Source organism: Myripristis murdjan, chromosome 11 (genome assembly GCF_902150065.1).
Source record: "Myripristis murdjan chromosome 11, fMyrMur1.1, whole genome shotgun sequence".
Classification (NCBI taxonomy): domain Eukaryota; kingdom Metazoa; phylum Chordata; class Actinopteri; order Holocentriformes; family Holocentridae; genus Myripristis; species Myripristis murdjan.
The window spans coordinates 16,991,742-17,011,909 of record NC_043990.1 but is presented as its reverse complement, the minus strand read 5'-3'; the positions used below and the strand labels follow the sequence as shown (position 1 = coordinate 17,011,909).

Below are 20,168 nucleotides of genomic sequence, written 5' to 3'. Positions count from 1 at the left end.
GAAAAGGACAGTAAATACGGCGCTTGGTGACTCCGGATCCAGATGCACAGGAATCCAGTTCGGACGCGGCTCCGACCTATCAGAGCCTCTACCGGCGGAATGCTGCCTGTAAACATGTGCGGTCCGGCGGCCTAGGCGGGCTGTGATTGGTCGGCGCAGCACACGCCTCCACAAGCCCCTACGCTCCCCCTTTCCCTCCGACAGAAGGTAATGCAAGCCGGGAGGATGCTCCATTCAAAACAATGACGCAAGGATGGAGAGGAAACGAGAAGGGAGGGGGCTTTGGAAGATCGAGAAAAAAATGAGGAAAAAAGAAAAAAGGGGGGAATGTAGGCTACAGAAAGGGAAACTTTGAGCAGGCAGACAGGCTTGATCCTAACGCCCAAGTTGTTAAAGGCGTGCAGCCTCCATTTTCCAAGTGTGGAGGGGCTGCTGCTGTGCTACTATGACCTGGTTTATGAAAGTAAACACTAGTTGCACTGTTGAGTGTAAACACAACAGGTTACCCATTTCTTGTGGCTCTTAATCTAATGTACCAAGCATGGTCGGTTTGTCTCAGTAGGAGCCCCAGGGGAAGCATGCTCCCTGGTGCCGGCGTCCATTCAATCCTGCACATCCTGCCTCTGCAAGGCAGGAGCCCACCCAGTTAAGTGCAAATCCTAGCCTGCTACACACCATCAGATAGGTTAAGCAAACAATACTAAAACGTGCCCTCTGTACAGTTACTAAATATAGTGGAGGTAGTATGCAAATATGTGTGAGGATGCAGATTTACAGCTGTGAACCTGGGGCTTTGGGCCCCTGGTGGTGGTGCCATGTGCTTTTTTGCTATTACGGGCATGTTTCTAACCAGAAAGTCCTGTGGTATTGTCATTTGACATCAAAAGTAATGATAGCCAGGAGTAATGGGTCACATTGTCCCTCATTTAGTGCACTTTATTACAGTAGGACCGCATATCACAGCACAAGTGGGATATTCATACTCTTATATGTTGTGCAAAATGAGAATCTAATTTCATAAATTAAGTTGACAAGCAATCTTATTCAACCTAATTATAAGCCAGTGTAACAGACAGAACACCCAGGAAGGTTCTCACAGTAACAAATAGCCTAATGCATGTCAAACATAATGTGTAAGGAAGGCAAATAAGCGATTTTATATATATATATATATATAAGCATTTTATCAGCTTGATCACATCCCCATGAATAAAGGGACACAATGACACACTTCATTAGATATTTTTTTTAATAGAATAATTCATATCATCAAATATTTACATGTGGAGACGGGAAACTGGACATAGTGGGGTGACAGATGTGACCATAACTGCCAAAATAGACTTTGCCCTGTGATCAAAGGCGGGTGTCACCCAGGAATTGTTTGATGGTTATAGAGGGAACAAATGGTCTCATTATTGGAGTGGCGGGGCTGAGGGAGGGGCAGTGAGGGAGTCTCTTTCAGTTGCACCCTGCTGCACCCCCACTCTCTGAAGGAGTGTGTGTGTTTGTGTGTGTGTGTGTGTGTGTGTGTGTGTGAGAGAGAGAGAGAGAGAGCGAGAGAGAGAGCAAGGATGACACCAAGTATGTTTGTTCGCAAAGTATCTGACAACAGTGTGTCTGTGCTGAGATAGAGTGAAGGGGAAGTCAGAGGAGGAGACAGACAATGCATATTTTTTTTTAGGTAAAAACTGATGACTGTATGTGTTTGTGTGTGATATCTTGATTAGATTAGGCACTTAAAAATCCCCCTTTGACTGCTCATTCCCTTGTAGGCCCTTTATGGCATTTCTATGAACACAACTACATCCTGCTACACTGTGGGAATGTAATAAAAGGATCATGTGTTTTCATAAGTGTTAATCACACTGACAATTTCTCTCCACAGAATGGCATGTAATGTCATTTTGCCGAGGCCTTCATTTACTTCTCTTCAAATAATAATAATAAAAAAAAAACACAGGGAACGCAATGCATCTCAAATACACTTTTATTTTAGCAATGCTGGAAAATGTAACAGGATTTCAAAATGGCTGATAGCGTTTGTGAATCTAATAGCAATCAGCCAGGAATATCTGTGTTTGTCTGTACCGCCAGCAAGCTCATACATGTCTAACGAAACATGAACTCAGACTGGATATGATGTAATAACATAACATTTGGATAAGGGTGGAAATAGATTACGATACTATTTTTTTCTGCAAGAGGGAAATGCCACTGAAAGAGGTATTTACACAAAGCAATGGCCCTGTTACTGTATTTATAACTAAACATCAAACATTATTCAGACAATTCTTTTTTTTTTTTTTCTTAATAAAAGTACCAACCTTACTGTTTGTTAAAATTCATGTACCAACACTTTGTACCATATTTTTGACATCTGATTGGTTACTACTTGTCAAACCCCAAAAGTTTTTGACAACTTTGAATTACGATAAACAACAGAAGCCACTGGACAACAGGTTTCGGTTTCCCTTAAAGCAACATTGCAGACGTACATCAGTGCTCTTAACAGGCATATTTTAAAATAATCAATACCACTCTGGACATTGTACAAATAAGTAAAAGCTTACATAAAATTTCTGGCAAGAAAATAAAATAGTACTCTTAACTATATACAAGCCTTGCTTGGCATGTCGTCAGTACGAGCTACAGATATGGTGTTGTCAGAGTGCTAATACTAAGTTACAAAGCATTGGATATTTAAATTGTGCAGGTATGATACGGGACTGTGATGATGCTTTTGATAAGCTGTATACAAATGCAGTACCATAATATTAAACCCTTGTGCTTTAAAATCATCAGGGATGCCAGCTGGAATAAAGACTGTATACGTACCTACAGTAGAGTAAGCAAAAACAAAAACATGTCAAAAAAAAAAAAAATACACAATCAATACAGCTGCACTACTAGTACAAGTTTGCTCTTCCATTTTATCACATTGTGAATATTTTTTGACCCTTGCGCAAAATGTTCAAAGGATGAAAACTCACTTGAGTAGTTCACAGGATTAAGAGATCACAACATGTAAATATAGTCTCACCATATTTTTCTTCTCTTTTTTTTGACAATGTAACCTTAAAAAAAAAAAATCAGGAAAAGTGTACCTTTACAGCTGTCATCACCTTCACAAACCACCGTTCATTTAGTATCTTAGCAAAATTCCACGCAACTTTTATAAAACCCTATACACTCTGCATTCACAGACATACTCCATAACAACTAACAATTACACAATATGTGTCTTCAAATAAATATGAATTATACAATGTCAACATGGACTGTAAAACATTTAAAAAATGCTTTTTTATAAATGCATTTTGGAACCACTACCCTGTGTGCAGCTGCACCTCCTTCCTTCAACCCTTGTTTCCATTGTGGTTTGGCAGATGACTAATTCCATTTTGTTACAGAGTCATTTTCTTTTTTGGATCCATAAATTTACACGGATGGCCTCGAGGAAAGATGTCAGAAAGTCAGTTTCTCTAATCGCCATCATCTGCCAAATGATATCTTTGTCCTTACCAACTATCTGGTCACGGGTAAAGGCAGGGACAGATGTGACTGGCTGAGCCCTTAGCGTGCCATGCCCAGTGCCATGCCAAGAATCCATTCACAGGCATTTCTAAGGAACAGCCAGGAAACAGATGCCATCTCACACCTGCATAATAGCTGTTACAGAAACTGACTCACCTGATAAAAGTTACAAAATCACTCACTGTTGGAGCAGGGGTATCCAAATTGACGTTACCTTCAAGTGAGTAAGTGAAAATAGTGACTCTACAGCACTGAGTTTTTGGTATTGTTGATATCACAGGCACTGACAAAGTGTCCCCAGCGTTTTGTGACTGGATATTGACGTGACAATGGCTAATAACTAAACATAACCTAGTGATTTTAAATGTCGACTCATAGTTTCTCAGCTTCTTATATGATAAAATCAAAATTATGATGTGAAATGTTAAAGATATGTCAGTGTATATACTGTAGGAGAAAATGTGATGTTCCAAAGTGCACATGGTTAATGCCCAGTGACTGAGATACAACCATTTAAACGTTCCTTTGCTAGTACCAATAACAGTGCCATTCACCCTGGTTGATCATTTTGTTAAGAGAGTCAAGTTCAGATATGTTCAAATGTACCCAAGTTGTAAAGAGGACATTCATGCGATGATGATTAAAAGCCAGGATGCTATGGTGAGCCATTTCTGCCATTTCCCCAAGTCATGCACCAACAGCATGCCTGGTAGCAAGTTCAAAGTCCTGGAATATAGTCCGTAAGATCTGTTCGGAGACACCACCTTCATGAGCTTTTCACAACAACTGCCACAGATGAAGAAGAGTACAGTCAGAGGCGGGACGTTTCCCGGTTCAGGCCCAACTCTGCGACACTCTCATAGTCAGGCTCTGCCTTGGCGGCGTCCAACCCCTCCGCCCCCAGCCCAGCTCTGTGACCATCGTCCGAGCTACCAGTCTTAGGGATGCGGATGGTTTCATAGCCAGGGTCCGGGTTGTCCAAGAGGTGTTCTTCACCTGGTGGAGGACTGTCAGGCTGGGGGTAGATATCCCGGACAGTGGCATAGAGATCGCTGGAGGAGGAGGCAGGGACAAGACCTTTGATCTCTCCAATGCTGCTGTAATCATGCTCTTTCTCTTCCTCGTTTACGGCATCGCCACAGTTTGGTTTGTCGACTGTAGAATACACTGCCGACTGAGGACAAGAAGAAAAGAAACAAGATTTCATGTTTATTACCTTCATAATTTCTCTGGACGTGCTAATTGTTAAAAAATGTCATGATTAAGTTAATTCTATTCACTGAATTATGAAAAAAAGATCACAGAACAAAATGAGACAAGATAAGAGCAACTTGCACATGAAAACTGCACAAGAAAATCACTGAATGAAAACACTAATGTATTTTGTACTACTAAAAGAGCATGTCAGATTTCATCGCTGCAAGCCAGGTTTTTCTCTCGTAGGGTATTGTCTGATGTCATGTGACTAATTCAGCTGCTGAGGCTGAATGCTCTCTTTTCCGAGTTTCCATACTTTTTTCATATCTCTTAGGTGCTTGGAGCATTGGCATTCACAGTGTAAAGTGCTGCTGTCTCGGGACTGGAAACGACAGGTTGGGGAATAAGGGAGTTTAACAGACACTTACCTCATTGTCTGACACAATGTGGTTGTCGAGCCCTGGTGAGGGAGATAGAGGGGAGTGTAACTGGTGGAGGAAAGAACAAAAAGATAGATTTAGATATGGAAGCCACTGTATGATAAGACAAGACTGAATACAGAATCAGAAGTTTAAAACACTCCCAAGGCTACAAAGCAGGTACATGCTTCTCCTAGAAGAAAGCATTTTTAGAAGCCCTCCATATTAAGGCCTGATGAAGTCTTCTTTATAACACTGAAAAGCTTCCAACACATTTTAAAATAAGAGAAATTAGTGCCATCTTTCTGTTGTAAAATAAATAAATTGCTTTTTCCTGCCCATATGCAAGGGGTGCCTTTTACTATCACAAGCTTTCATAATACTTAGAACAAGTGCAGTACTTTCAAGGTATGCAATTTTGTGAAATGGTTTCAATCCCCACGGATTTACACCAGCATTACTAAAATCACTAGCAAACGATTTATTAAAAACAAAACACCACCGTAAAATCTTTATCAATGCCTTACGGCTTGATTGGTCATCAGTACAGTCGGCTAATAAACTCTTCCCACAAGTAGAGGGAGACTGCCTCTGTATATGCCATTTCTGCTTGTGATACACAAGCAGCTAATGTTGTATATAACCACTCATTCATTAAGAAAATTATTGATTGAAAGTCAATATGCGGAGACAGAGAGCGTGATGTTATTGTGCACAGCCTCTGTCCACAGCGCCTTATGATCGATGGGAGAGCCATTAATCAACAAAGCACATCTGACAGCGCCAACAAACACCTCGGGAGTCTAAAAAGAATGTCAATATCCCTGCTACCATTGACCAAATAGCGTACATCACATAAAATTTTTATACATATCTCTGAAAAAAAGCTCCTTTTTTAGTATTCTTTGTGGACTCGATTCAGACTATAAAATAAGGTATACTGTGTTCTTGGACATACTGATGCTGGACAGCTGTGTTAGTGCTCACTTGTTGAGGCACAGTGCTAGCAGTGTCAAAGGTATATTCCCACACCGGTTACACCCTTGTGTTCTGTAACGACGTGAAAAACTGTGCACGGAGATCATCCATCAGGCCAGTCATCCCAGCAGTGTGTCACAGTATCTTCACACTTGTGCAGCCTCCCTAATTTCTCTAGCTTCTTCTACTAAGAGTGTAAATCAATATGATTACTTTATGGATAACGCATGTTTGGAGACATGATTACTTTTATAGATCCAACGCACTCTGTGATGCAGCAGATGCCTTTTTCATTTTGCTTCAATTAGCCAACCAATTAGGCGGATTGCCCCGGAGGACTCTTTTCATGAAACACGGGCGCAGGTGACTTGACCCTGTCACAGCACCTCAGAGTGTCTCTCACAATATTTGTTCATCTAATTCACAGTCCCCATAGTCTTGGCTCAAGTATCTCTGTAAATTAAAGTGCCAATCTCATTTACTCAGTGGCATGGTCAACAGAAAGCACGGGCTATTCAGCGTGCTTTTGATGCATTTTCCTTGCAATCAGAGCTAAATCAAACACTGATGCTCTCTTTATGTATATTAAGCTAATATTTATAGTTCTGCGTTATTCAAACAGAGTGAGAAAAAGAAGATATAACCACAACTTTATCGATGGGTGCCTGTTTTGTGTCTATACACCCAGACATATTGAATTTCAGTGATATTATATTAATACATAGTGAAATTACAAAGAAAACGTGCGTGTTTATGTTTGTGTGTGTATGTGAGAGGGAGAAAGGGGATTATGCGGCCGTGTTCATGTGTAAGAAGCAGGCACACAGACATACAGGACACGCGGTACGACAGTAAGCTGATTACAGTCGCCTGAGAAGATGGACGACTCAGGTGCCAATGTGTCAGTCATGCTGGCGTGCATGTTGACATACACATGGATAAATTGCTACGAATACATAAACCCGGACTGTTATCTGCACTCTCTGTCTTGCTCACCCTCTTTCAGGCCTATGCACAAGGCACAGTTCCAAATTAACCAATACATATATAAGCCACGTGCACGCATTTTCAAATTACATTACATTACGCCACACACAGGCGCAGTAAATAACCAAATCCACACAGGAAAACACACCTATCTAACAATAGTCATTGCCTATAGCGACAGGCAGTTCAACGGTGCTGACATACTGAATATCCCAGTTTGTGTGGAATGTGTCCCCTGTGTAGCTCCGCATCCCAGCAGCCCACTGGCTAGGTCAAATTCATTTCCTCCACCTTACATCACAAGCCCGCAGGCAACACCCAGTCAAATGATTGCAAACAAGCATTAACATTGTTCACGACGGTCCAGTAGCTGTACAAGTCAACGGGCTCGCAGAGGCTGTGGAACAAAGGTGAGACAGGCTTTGTGCAGTGGGTGTGTGTCCGCCTGAACTACGAATTAACCCAGAAACTATGGGAACGTATGCAGACAAAGCCTGCCTCTCTGTGTGCCTATGTGCATGTGTGTGCCTGTGTGTGTGTGTGTGTGTGTGTGGCATTCACTTGGCTTCTACCTAAGGGAATGCCTCTCAGACATTCACATACAGAGATCCCAGCATATGCATGTATGTGTGTGTTTGTGCGTATGTGTGTGTGTGTGTGTGTGTGTGTGTGTGTGTGTGAGAGAGAGAGAAAACGAGGGCGAGAGAGAGAGAAAGTGAGCGTGTTCCTAGAGCCCATGTCATCCATCATGAAGCCAGACTAACTGTCATGGTGATGGTGGCCAGCTGGCACTCACTAGGCTCAGACAAACACACAGTACACACACACACACACTCACACACTCACTCACTCACACTCACACACACACACACACACACACACACACACACACACACACACACACACACACATGCTTGATGTGACAAGACAAATCACCAACAACTCCTGGTCATACACAAGCATAAACCACAGGGAGCCTGGAACATTCGGGGTTAACCTTAAATCAGCCCCAGGGAGTCTATGTGTATGAAAATATATGTAGACAAATAAATGTTGGTGTGTCTATGTGTGTGTGTGTGTGTGTGTGTGTGTGTGTGTAATATTGGGGGATGGGATACAAGATACAGAATTAATGCTGACTAGACATCCCGATGAGGTATGTGTAGATGCACATATATACGGGGTGCTATGTGTACATACACACACAGCATAAGAATAAATGAGTCAATACGGTCATATTTTTTGAGTGTGTGTATGTAAACGTGTGTGTGTGAGTCTGTCTGCTGGGTGGTTTGGAGGTACTGGGGCTCAGTGGTTCAGTATTTCATCACAGCACCGGGGTCAGACAAGGCTAGGCTCGCCTGCTGTCCAAATGAGCAGCACCATCAGTGATTAACTAATTGGCCACAACAGGCGAGACAAAGGAATGGAGAGATGGGATTAAAAGGAGGGGAGAGAGGAGAAGTGAGGAGAGGAGAAGAGAAGAGATTAACAAAAGAGGAAAGGAAAGGAGCTGGATGCAGGAGAGAGGCAGCACTAAAATAAGCGAGCGGAGAGAAATATGGGGATGCGAGAGTCAAGGCGAGGAGAAGTGCAGAGAGGGGAGGGGAGGGAGGAAGAAAGATGAAGACAGGAACGGAGAAGAAGAATGAGCGGAGAAGTGGGAAGAGATGCCGAGAAATGAAGAGTGGAGGGGAGACAAGAGGGGAGATGAGGAAGAACCACAAAGTAGAACAGACGCCTCCTCACGCAGCTGTGTGGCAGAACGACGCTCTGATGTGTGTGTGTGTGTGTGTGTGTGTGTGTGTGTGTGTGTGTTTCGGCGCAGTTATGAGTTTGTCAGCTTCAGCTCGCCTGATGCAATTCTTTCTAAGCTCACTGTGTGTGTTTGCTGGAGTGTGTGTGTGTGTGTGTGTGTGTCTTTCCCTGATGGATCTCTGCATGTGAGAAACAACACAGTGAGGTGGCAGCAGCAACAGCTCCGCTCGCTGTCACCGAGCAGCTACCTCTTCTTTTCTTCCCACCGCTCCTCCTTCCTCTATCCTCTATGTTCTCCCCCTCATGCCATCCTCTTCGACCTCCCTCTCCACTATAAATGGCTTTATTTGTATGCTCTCTCTCTCTCTCTCTCTCTCCCTCGCTGTTTCACCCATTGTACCTCTCTCTCCGTCTTGCTGCTCTCTTCCCATTTCTCCATCACTATCTGTTTTATCTGTCACTTTCTCCTCCCTCTGTCTATCTCCTATTTTTCTCCTCCCTTTCCCTCCTACACTTTCTCCTCGACCCCCCCTTCTCTTCTCGCGTGGACTCATGTTCTCCCTCTCTCCTTCTTTCTCCCTACAGCGACATTGAGCAGGCAGCTTAGCAGATGATAATTGTGTAGGAGATGTGTCTCCCTTTTCCCTTTGTTCTCCATCTTCTCTCCTCCAGCCAGCTAACTTTGGCTGATGCCAGCACCAGGGACTGGCAGAGAGAGAGAGAGAGAGATGGAGAGAGAGAGGGGGGGGGGATGTCTATCACTAGAGAAATCTTAGTGCAAATTCATATGGGAGTTTTGGAGATGTCTTTCCATTGACGCTTTTTCTTTGTTTTCGGTTTCTCCATTGTGCATTTCCCTCCACTTGAGTTTTCTCTGTTGCATTTGCAAATATTGCCAGACTAAAATCTACAGGTGTGAGACCATGTGCACAAACTCACACACACACACCCTCCTTACCTCTCCATTGTGTAGCCCAGCCCCCACCACCCCATTAACCATCCCTGGCTGGTTGTCGTTTTCATCCAGAACCTTCTCGGGCACCGGCGGGGGCAAGTCGTCCTCAGGCTCCTCCGGCGGCCTGTGCGGGGGGGCGCCGGCATTATCCGAGCGCCTTTTGGCCTCCATGTCGGCGCTGTAGCGGCTCTTCTTATTCAGGTCAACCGAGGCGTACTCCACCCCGGCGCACAGGGGCCCCCGCTCAGGGGTGCAGGGGCTGAGGTGGCCGTTGAGCAGAGCGGGGGGGTGATGGGGGGAGTCGGCGGGGCTCAGGTGGGAGGTACCGTTGGGCAGGCCGAGCTGCGCGGGGGGGTCTTTGAGCTCTTTCACCGTTTCGTACAGGGAGTCTTCCACGCTGACGTCACGCGACGCCACCGCCATCTCCTTCACCATCTGGAGATTGCATCATCAGACGTTGCATTGTTAAACATGGCTGTCAATTCATCTTTAGCCAAGAGGAAATAAGCACCAAATCACATTTTATGAGCTGCATACACGGTTATGATGTCTATAGCGAAATCCTGTGTTAATTTCAACATTTTGTTTTTCAAATTAAAGAGAAGTTTCACCCTCAACACTCTGTTTCACAGCAGACGCTGGAAACCTACATTGCACTGGTGGCACTGTTTTGCTTTATTGGGGGCGCATTTCCATTTTTCTGTCGGTAAACTCTCCAAATTTGCTGCACACAGAGCAGCCGCAGCTACAGTGGAGCATAATGGCAGAGAGCAGCGAGCTCCCCCTCTTCTATGAGTCTACAAAGAAGCCCTTCTTCTTTTATTTTTAGGGGCTGACATTGAAACGTGACAGCTAAAGCTTCTGTTTTCGATTGTTGGTTTTTTTTCGCCCCGGATATTGTAACTGTGTTGGGAATGTCTCTCAGTGGATTTAGTGAAATATTCAAACCCAAGATGCCATTGTTTTATGGCTGCACCGTTACATCAAACAGAAATTACTGAGATGTCTTGTGCAGCATTTTATATACATTTCCCTGTAATGCAGCGGGACATATTTGATATCTTTGGACACCTTGGGATCTCCACTAGAATTTGAAATAACGCTGGCACCAATTGGATCTCTCTCTCTCTCTCTCTCTCTCTCTCTCTCTTTCTCACGCTCTCGCTCAGGTTTTCAACTGTGTTTCACTTCTGGCCACGACTCAAGCATGACAAGTGTTGCAAGTAGAAAACCATAATATTGATAGAGACTGGTGATCCATCATCACACACACCCATATTTGCTTTTGCTGGCTACCCCACTTTTTGCATTTTTTAAAAAGGGTGCACTAGATGGCTGAAAACAATGCACAGTTTTATGCATTTTGTGATGCTGTTGTCAGACTGCAAACTCAATCACTCAATCAATCAGTCAGCCCTTCCATTAAATTCAGCCTCTTGTGGCAACCTTCTGTTTGTGAAAAAAAAGAAAAAAAGCAATAATTCCATTTGTCAACATTATATTTTCACTCTAAGCTGACTGAATCAATCAATTAGTCGACCAGCCAAACAACCCACCAACCAATCAAATCAAGTCTGGTTCAAGTAAAAACGTGACTGTGGCTTCCTGAGGTGAATCAAGCACTGACCTCATAGGTGCCGTCCCCTGAGGCTGGGGGCCCGTCACCGATAAGGGCGCTGTTAGGAGGGATGCTGGGAAGCTCGCGGTCCTGAGGACACTTGGAGGACCTGAGCTCTGATTGGCTGGAGAGTAGCTCCTCTGACGGCTGGGGACTGGTGTCCTGGGTGTCTGTCAGAACTGGAGGGGGCGGAGAAAAAGAGTCTCTTTGTTTTCTTCACTGAGAGCGAGGTATACTCATGTTTTTTTTTTTTTTTTTTACTTTAAACTGAGGCACATACAATTCGCCCCCTTTCATCACTGTATACAAATTCACTACTAAGGACAGCTGTCAATGTGTTGCACTTCTACAATATCTCATACTGACCCAGGGAAAATAATAAAATAATATTCTTAGGACAAAAACAACCACTGAGAATGTGACCACTGTGAATCTGACCAACATTCATTGACAATGAAGCTAAGCAAATGTTAATATCATGTGCTAAACCTCACGGACAGCCGAGACATATTGCACTGTGCCAGCAATTCCACTAGTGTTAATATCATGGAGTTACAACGGTTAACGTCATGGACAGTGGAGAGATGATGTGCTGCACTAATTTGAACATCCTGTCTTACCTGTACCGCTGGTTAGAGGGCCGTTGTGAGAGGTTGTGCTGATGGCCAGGTCTGTCCCTGGGCTGTCTGCTGATTGGCTGAACGTCTCTCTCTCTGACACCTGCAACACAACACGGCACGTCATGCTGGTTAGTTCTGAGGCTTCATTGGAAAATCACCTTGACGCTAGTAAAACTGACCACAGCATTTACAACGCATGAACATCTTGTGGTAGGTGATTATGATTACAGATCACACCAAAAAAATAAAACGAATCTTTTAATTCCTGAAGGGAACAGAAATCATGTCGCCCTTGTCAACTTCCACCGCAGCATCTATACAGTCAAAACATCATGGCACGGGCAGATTTCGGTGTGAGCAGCCCACAGAGGAAACTTACCGGGTATTTATCTATTTATTTATTAATTTATTTTGGAATGGTGACGCGACATTGTGGTTTTCTATCGCTCATTTGCACATTGTGATGTCATAACGCTGTCGGAGTGGGCATCCTGATTCTAGGTTGTAATGGATGATGAATCAAGCAAAAATAGCACACCTCTTATGCCAACTTGTATCAACTTTACACAGTACAAGTAAAAGCAATCTAAACTAAAGGGTACCAGATAAACCCACAATTCATTCATAGTACTGTGATTATACAGTTTCAGACATATAGTCACATTTTTTCTGGTTGGCGTAAAGGCCTGGTTTGGGCAGGGAGACAAACACAGTTTTTGTTGGTGGGTTGTTCGCCCAGGGCACCATAGCAGCTAGCTTCAACACTGATGTAGTTTCCATAGGAAAATGTTCAGTAGGTATAATTGGAGCAAGTCTAGCAATGACAATATGAGATGAGTTTTTCTAGGCATCTCACAAACAGCTGACCACTCACAAACAGAACAGAAAAGTTTAGGGAATAATTTGTGTCACTCGAAGTGTTGTAAATAGGCACACTTGATGTTGCTTAATATCACGTAACATTTTCAATAACACACACAGAGCAAGTCAAGAAAAGTGAAAACAGTCCAGCACAGCACTTCCATGGAGGAGTAACATGCTGCCATAAGGTAATTCTGTACTTTACTGTTACCCACAGGGAAATTCTCCTTTCCCTTGCCCTCCTACAGGGAGGTCAGAGCTACCGAGCAGCAGCATGGAGCTGGAGGCCACTCGGTGTCTGGCTCAAGGACATTTCAGCAGGGTGGATTTTTGCAAACTTGGTGGCTCAATCTGGCGGAAGGTTGTCTCCTTGTTTGCTGCACCATGCAGCATAACCGGCAGGACTATGTTAAGTCCTGGAGAATAATCATTAACACTATATCAGTGTTTACGTAAGTCTCTACTCAGAGTTAAATTAGCACATTTAGATAGTTTCAGCCTCTGCCCGGAGCCACATTAGCTCTGTGAGTGAACAAACAACACTCTAATCAACACTTGTCAGCTCCACAAAACTGTCACTGAAAAACACAGAGGTGCAAAGTAACCAAAGGACATTTACTCAAGTGTGGTATTTAGTACAGTTTTGAGATACTGCAACTTTATTTGACTATTTCCATTTTGTGAGACTTTATACTTTTCGTCCACCACAACTCAGGGGGAAATATTTTGATTTTTGCACCACTAGTCATCTTGTGGGTATACTAGTTACTTAGCAGAGTGTGGTTTTGCCTGAAAATGATAAGATCATCACATAATAAGATAAGAAATGACAATAAGATCATTGAATATGAATATTTAAACTACACTCGAGTACATGGAATAGTTACACCAACAATACCTCACACAGACTAATGCATTAGAAATTTCAGACTCTGAAAGGGACTATTCTTCAGACGACTATGGTTACTTTTCACAGTTAAATACTGCTAAAACTTGTAAAATCTGGAGTATTTTCATTTATGATACTGATAATAAGGAAATATATTTTCTTTAGAGTTACAAAAAGGAGAGATAAAAAGACCATGAAAATACTCCATACAGTTTAAACCAGGTGTTCTGTAAATACATGGGTGAACTATTCATTTGAGTGTAACCATGTAGTATTTTGTCCTCTTCTAGAAAAATAACACTCATGAACACAAAAACAATCCTGCGTGCTCTCCTGCACTGAAGCATGATTTATTATTTGCATCTTTACGCTTTATCTTATTTCTAGAGATAAAGATGTTATGAATAACCGAGTCAATTATCCACAACCAGGGGCTTAGAAAACAGCAGAGAAACCTCATAACAGGTGATGTGCTGAGAGTCTCTTTGTTTGGCTTGTTGTTTCCCTCCTCTGAAAGCTATGGTTCAGTCATTTTGTATGCTAAAAGCTCCACAACCCCACCTAGTGGTCACCTACCCTCATAACTTCTGCTCTTCATGAGAGAATCCTCGACCAGACTAACATGATTCAAAATCTTTAACTGCATCTTTTTAGTTAAGATGTTTAATTTTCTTGCAGAAGGTGGGGGGGGATCCAACACAAGGAAACATATCTTCTTCTTCTTCCTTAGTCCTGACCATGCTGAATAATCAAAACAAGAGCAGGCCCATTAATCCATTATAGACTACATTCACATTACGTTCACCGAGCCAACGCTTTCAGGTCTTCACCACAAATCAGGACTCAAATTGGGTCACACACGATGTGTCTGGTTGAGCCTCACAGGACAAGAGTTCTGGTATGTTGTTTTAATGAGCCTGGGTCCGGCTAAAGAGACTAAATATAGGAAATTTCAACCCTGGGGCTGACAAAGTTAACAAATGCCGGGTGTAGTAAAAGATGGAGGCGAGGGAGGGGAGGGTGGGACCTTGTTTGGAGTGCTGGGACACGGTCGCTGGGAAGACAGGCAGACAGATTGCAGGTTAGCGAGGAGCACCAATCTATCCGTCCGCAAAGACAAAGACCCCCTTTTAACCTGTCAGCCTGTGACATGGTCCGTCATTTAAATGGCCCCTCCTGAAATAATTTGACCACCCAGCAATTGCGCTACGGTATAAAGGTTAGACTGGAGATATCCATCAAATGTAAAAAGGCTCTGAGGAATGCACACACACACACGCATGCAATCCTACAGGCACACACACACACGAAAGCACAAACACACGAAAGCACAAACACACACACACACACACGCGCTCCTAGAATGTGTGACAGGATAAGAGGATAAGTGGATGTCACTTAGTCTATGAAAGCCAGGCATTTGTCACACTTATATGTTGCTTAGTTCCTGAAACATCAATATTATGGGAGTTAGTACCATCTAATGATCATGATGTTACATTCAACTGCACTGAGGTGTGTGACACTGTAGATCGACTCGATGAATATTAAGCCTTTATTAACAGTGAATATTTTGCTGTTCTTCGTGTCTTTTGTCATAACTGCATATTTCATCAGGAAGCCATAAGCACAAGCACTGAATATTGCTGCTTTCTTTAACAACGTCATGTGCTGTAATTTCTTGTTTTGACTTCCAGTAAAAATAGACACATTGCAATATTTTAATGAAAAATATGTTCATAGCAGTCACTGGATTTGTAACAAATTGCCTCATCTGTTCTCCTAGCAGTAGTAACCAATCACCCATCAGCGGCTGACAGCGTTTTGGAAACAGCATGGCTACCGGCGGGGAGCTGTCAGTCAGCGGTGTGTGTGAGGAGGTTTTGTGTGAGTGTGTGTTTGCATGTTTGTGTATGTGTAAGGGAATATCAGTTTGTGTGTGTGTGTGTGTGTGTGTGTGTCTCTGTGTGCATGTTTGTGTGTGTAAGTAAGGACGGATGATGCACATATGTAGGCTACCTGGATGAATGATACACACGCACACGTATACACACATGCATGTGTGTGCATGTGTCAATCAGGCATGCAGCCTCATTACCAGCGGTTACATTGCCTGATTACCCACATGACACTCTTCCATGCCAAGACTAATGCGCACACACTCCTGCACACATGGATTTGTGTCTTGCTGTGCAAGCCTGGCTCCATGTGTGACACTGTGTTATTGCTTTGGTTTAAGAAATAGCGAATTCCTCTGAGTAAATATTTTTCCAGCTTTTAGCTTAAGCTAATAATCTTTCCCATGTATAATTTACATGGTTTTCTTCCAGTGATTTCCCACACTCCCTGTTTATCACTGAACTTTGACCTTTTGACCTCAGATATCTATTTTAAAAGCTCCCAAAGGTTTTCCATCAGTGTGCATGTGTGACACAGACAGAGACAGACTGTGTGTGAGAAAGTGCAAGTGTGTGTGTGTGTGTGTGTGTGTGTGTGTGTGTGTGTGTGTGTGTGTGTGCGTGTTTGTACATGCACATGCTCCAGCACATGTAATCTCCCTATGGTCATTACAGATGCTAATCTGCCTGACATTCACTGACAAGCTGACTAAAAACCCACAGCTGTTCTCTTCTACTCCTGTGCACTACTCCACTCACAGCACCCCCCACCACCACCACACACACACACACACGCGCACACATACACACAAACACATGCACACTGACAAACATGCACCGTCACATCAACATGTTCACAAACACAGCAACTCTCCTCAAAGGCAGTCCTCTTTGAGATTCTCTTGCACTAGCTAGCTTTGACACTGTCTTTAAATGTCTTATTCAACAACCTGTCTGATGATCAAAAGGTAGCGCACACACAAACACGTGCACACACACACACACACACACACACGCACACACACATAAAAAAGTATGCAAGAGGCAGAACTTGAAAGCTAATCACAGTTTCAGAAATTCCTTCTAAGTGGGAGCCTCTTCTTTAAAGCCCCACTCCACGGGCGGCTTCAATGTCCCTTCAAAATTTCCCTTACAAGTCTGAAGTTCTCGCCTACTGTTGCATAAGAGAGGGATCTTTCTCTGAAAACCTCAAGTCCAACTCACTCCATTCATGAGGTTCTCATGGTCTGCTGCTGGATGTCCATTAGCCGCTTTCTTCTGCCTACAAATGGAGACAGGAAGGGAGAGACGTGAGAGTGAGATTATAATGCAGTGGAAGCCTTGATGCTGCCGTTTGAGGCCTCGCTCTCATTGTTAGAAACTCAGGTGTAAATCAAAAGAAAGAGGAGGCTGTTCCTCTCCCAGCATATCACCAAGTCCTCAAAGTACATTATATACTGGGTAGTTGCGGCTCGGCACAGTGACTGATCAAAGAAATGTTCCAAAGGCGCTGATAATCCCCCAAAAAACACAGCTAGAAGTGCTTTATTAGTTGCTATGCCAACTCTTATGGGAACTATGGAGCTGGTTCCCCATCTCTGTTGTTTCTGTATTCCCATGCATGTGCACTACTTTAAGGAAAACTTTTTTTTTTTTTTTTTTTTTTTCTGACAGCATACTTTTTGGTAACTGTTACAAAGCCAGTGCACCCCTGAGGACCACCGGTTTTCGATTAACAGTAACAAAGCACACAACTGATGTCACACTCAAAATCACAATAGAGAATGCCCTTTCAGCTATTTTTTTTTTTTACTGTAGCAACAACAACAACAACAATAATAATAATAATAATAATAGTACCAATGATGATGATTATGTTGATAATGATAAACAACTTAATTTATATAGCTAAATATATATATATATATATAAAAAAAAATATATATAGATAGATAGATAGATAGATAGATAGATAGATAGATAGATAGATATAATTCCATGCAAAGCCAGCATTTTTGAATATGCAAGGGTACAACTAACAACGTGAAAACCAGAAGTTCGCCTGAGCCATGCCTTACAACTTCTAGTGTGGTGATTTTTTTTCTTTGGACATAAATAATCATCAGTGTGTGTGTTTGTGTGTGCATGTGTGTGTGCGTGTGCATGTGTGTGTATGATGCCACTCACCCCTGGCAGCTGGCACACAGCAGCAGCAGCAGTGAAAGCAGCACCAGGGCGATGAGGGTGCTCAGGGTGCCAACCAGGACCAGCTGCCCACTGCCCAGCCACGATGCCACCCCACTAGCGGCCGCCGCCCCCGACCCCACGATGCCAGCCTCCGGCCCCCACCACACTCCACTCAGCACCGGAGCCATGACGCATCACACTGTGGGAGGAGAGGACATCGAGCAGGTGCTGGCTGCAGGGGAGGAGGAAGAGAGACAAACAAAGAAAGGAAGAGACACATAGAGAACCTGTGGGTTACGTTACACACGGATGATCTTCATATGTAATAAAACACCTGTGATGATGATTATTAGGGATGTTATATTAGAATTCTGTCTGAAGAGAGGCAGATGGCTGCTAACAGCTTTGGACAAATGGAGATGGTAGAAAACCCACATTATACTGGCTTTAACTGAATTTAAATATGCACTGGAAGAATTTGAGTATGGCTTCACCCTTCCAGCAGATCCTGAATGAGTACTGTTAGTCGAGGATCGGCGCTGTTTGCTGGAGGATACAATCAGCCATGTGCAAACAGCTCTTCAGTGTGTTACCTGCTAGTCTTGCAAATGGGCAATAATTGATATCATTATGGCAAATTGCAATCAATATTGTTCCCTATCTCAAGGGTGCCAGTCAAGAGCCACTTTGCTACCACTTAACGCGTTTCGGAATAAATGATCTGTGAAGCAAACAGACACCGACTTTAGTTAATTTTTGGAAATGCAGCCTCAGTGCAGGATTTTGCATCAGTTTAGGGTATTTATCACCCACTTAAAGCAATCACTAGCAGTTAGAACAAGACAATGGCAAACTGAACCATACCAGAGGAATCATAGTCTAACAGACAGCCATATCTTCATTATCAAATGAGAGATTATTAAAAGTTTTCAAATAAACTTAACCTGTCTTGTGGGTTTATTGCAAGCTTAAGTCTTACTGAGTCAGACCATAACCTGCATTATCTCATCCGTCGACATTCATTGGTACAGAAAGAAAGGTTTAATAACACTGTTTAATCAATACCACCCAACAGCAGCAGTGCAGTTACCGCCTATGAGCAGAAGTGGCCAGCAGGTGGCAGGGCAGAGCAGAGTCAGACCGCAGTGCAGACAGTCTGCTGCAGTGGCCCTCATACCAGAGCATCCACCACTGGTGTCTGGGCTCTGCGCACAACATAAGTAACCTCCTCACGTATCTCGCTAACAGCCAAAGTTGTGTTTCAGGGAACTGATGGACCCCTGATGTTATCGTCGGGTGATTTATGGCGAGTTGTGAGGGTGAGTTATGGAGGAGGGGATGAAAGGGATGATCTTGCATAGAGATCCCAGACACACACACACACAAAAAAAAACACCCGAATAAATGAGTTTTAGATGGCGTGCTCCCACTGTGTGTGCATGACGTGTGTGTGTGTGTGCACTGCACGGATGTGTCTGTTTGCGCGCATCTAACGCCTGCGAGGACGTGGGCACTGCAGTGTCTGCGTCCGAGGGAGAGGGCAGAGAAAGTGGAGCAGGAACAGAAAGAGAGAAATGGACAGGGTGACTGACAGAAAAAGACAGCAAGGAGGAACAAAAAAAAAAATAAATAAATAAATCAAGAGGGTGCTGAACAGGATCCAGTGTATCAGCCTGTCTTTCTCACTATCTGTCTATCTGCCCTCTTCTGCATGCCCTTCCCGTCCCAATCAGTCAAGAGGACAGCAACACCAGACCAGGCACGGACAGGCAGGGGGTGACGGAAATGTGACAATCTATCCCGCCTTGCCTCCTTTCTTCGTGGGTGCATGAGCCAACCTCTGGTGTGTGTGTGTGTGTGTTTATGTGTATTTTGTGAAGGCAGTGAAAAACTTCATTGTGTCTCTATGCTAATGCGACCAGGGAGAGTGGGAGCTGGGGAGGCGCCGGGCGTCTTCTCGCCGGCGAGGAATTACAAGTTTTGCTGCGAATCAGATCAAGCCGCAGAAGCCAATTTAACTTCTTCAAAGAATTCGGTATAACTTCTTTTTGTTCGAGCTCTGGTGTCTCTCCCTGTTTGATAAATACACAGGAGCTTACATTCCTATCAAGCTGGTGTGAATGGCTGGTGAGAGGCAAACACAGCCTTACCTTGACACCTTGGATGATTATTCAGGTCGGCCTTGCCTGGAAGAGAGCAGATAAGAGGAGAGGGAGGATTACTGCCAGTGGAAGCAAGGCACAGAGCAGCATATTATACTCTAG

At 43.6% G+C, this 20,168-nt stretch overlaps 1 protein-coding gene across 1 annotated transcript in view; it reads right to left on the bottom strand.

Annotated features, from left to right (window-relative positions):
* Window positions 1-2,200: 2,200 nt before the first annotated feature.
* Window positions 2,201-20,168, bottom strand: part of pag1 (phosphoprotein membrane anchor with glycosphingolipid microdomains 1) — a 55,756-nt gene continuing 37,788 nt past the window's right edge. The window contains exons 2-9 of the mRNA XM_030063970.1: window positions 20,055-20,090; window positions 17,905-18,136; window positions 16,942-16,999; window positions 12,070-12,169; window positions 11,459-11,628; window positions 9,835-10,266; window positions 5,163-5,222; window positions 2,201-4,711 (exon numbers count right to left, since the gene is read on the bottom strand). Of these exons, the coding sequence (XP_029919830.1) occupies window positions 4,349-4,711; window positions 5,163-5,222; window positions 9,835-10,266; window positions 11,459-11,628; window positions 12,070-12,169; window positions 16,942-16,999; window positions 17,905-18,092 (1,371 nt within the window). The 5' untranslated portion in view covers window positions 18,093-18,136; window positions 20,055-20,090 and the 3' untranslated portion in view covers window positions 2,201-4,348. The remainder of the gene's footprint in view (window positions 4,712-5,162; window positions 5,223-9,834; window positions 10,267-11,458; window positions 11,629-12,069; window positions 12,170-16,941; window positions 17,000-17,904; window positions 18,137-20,054; window positions 20,091-20,168) is intronic.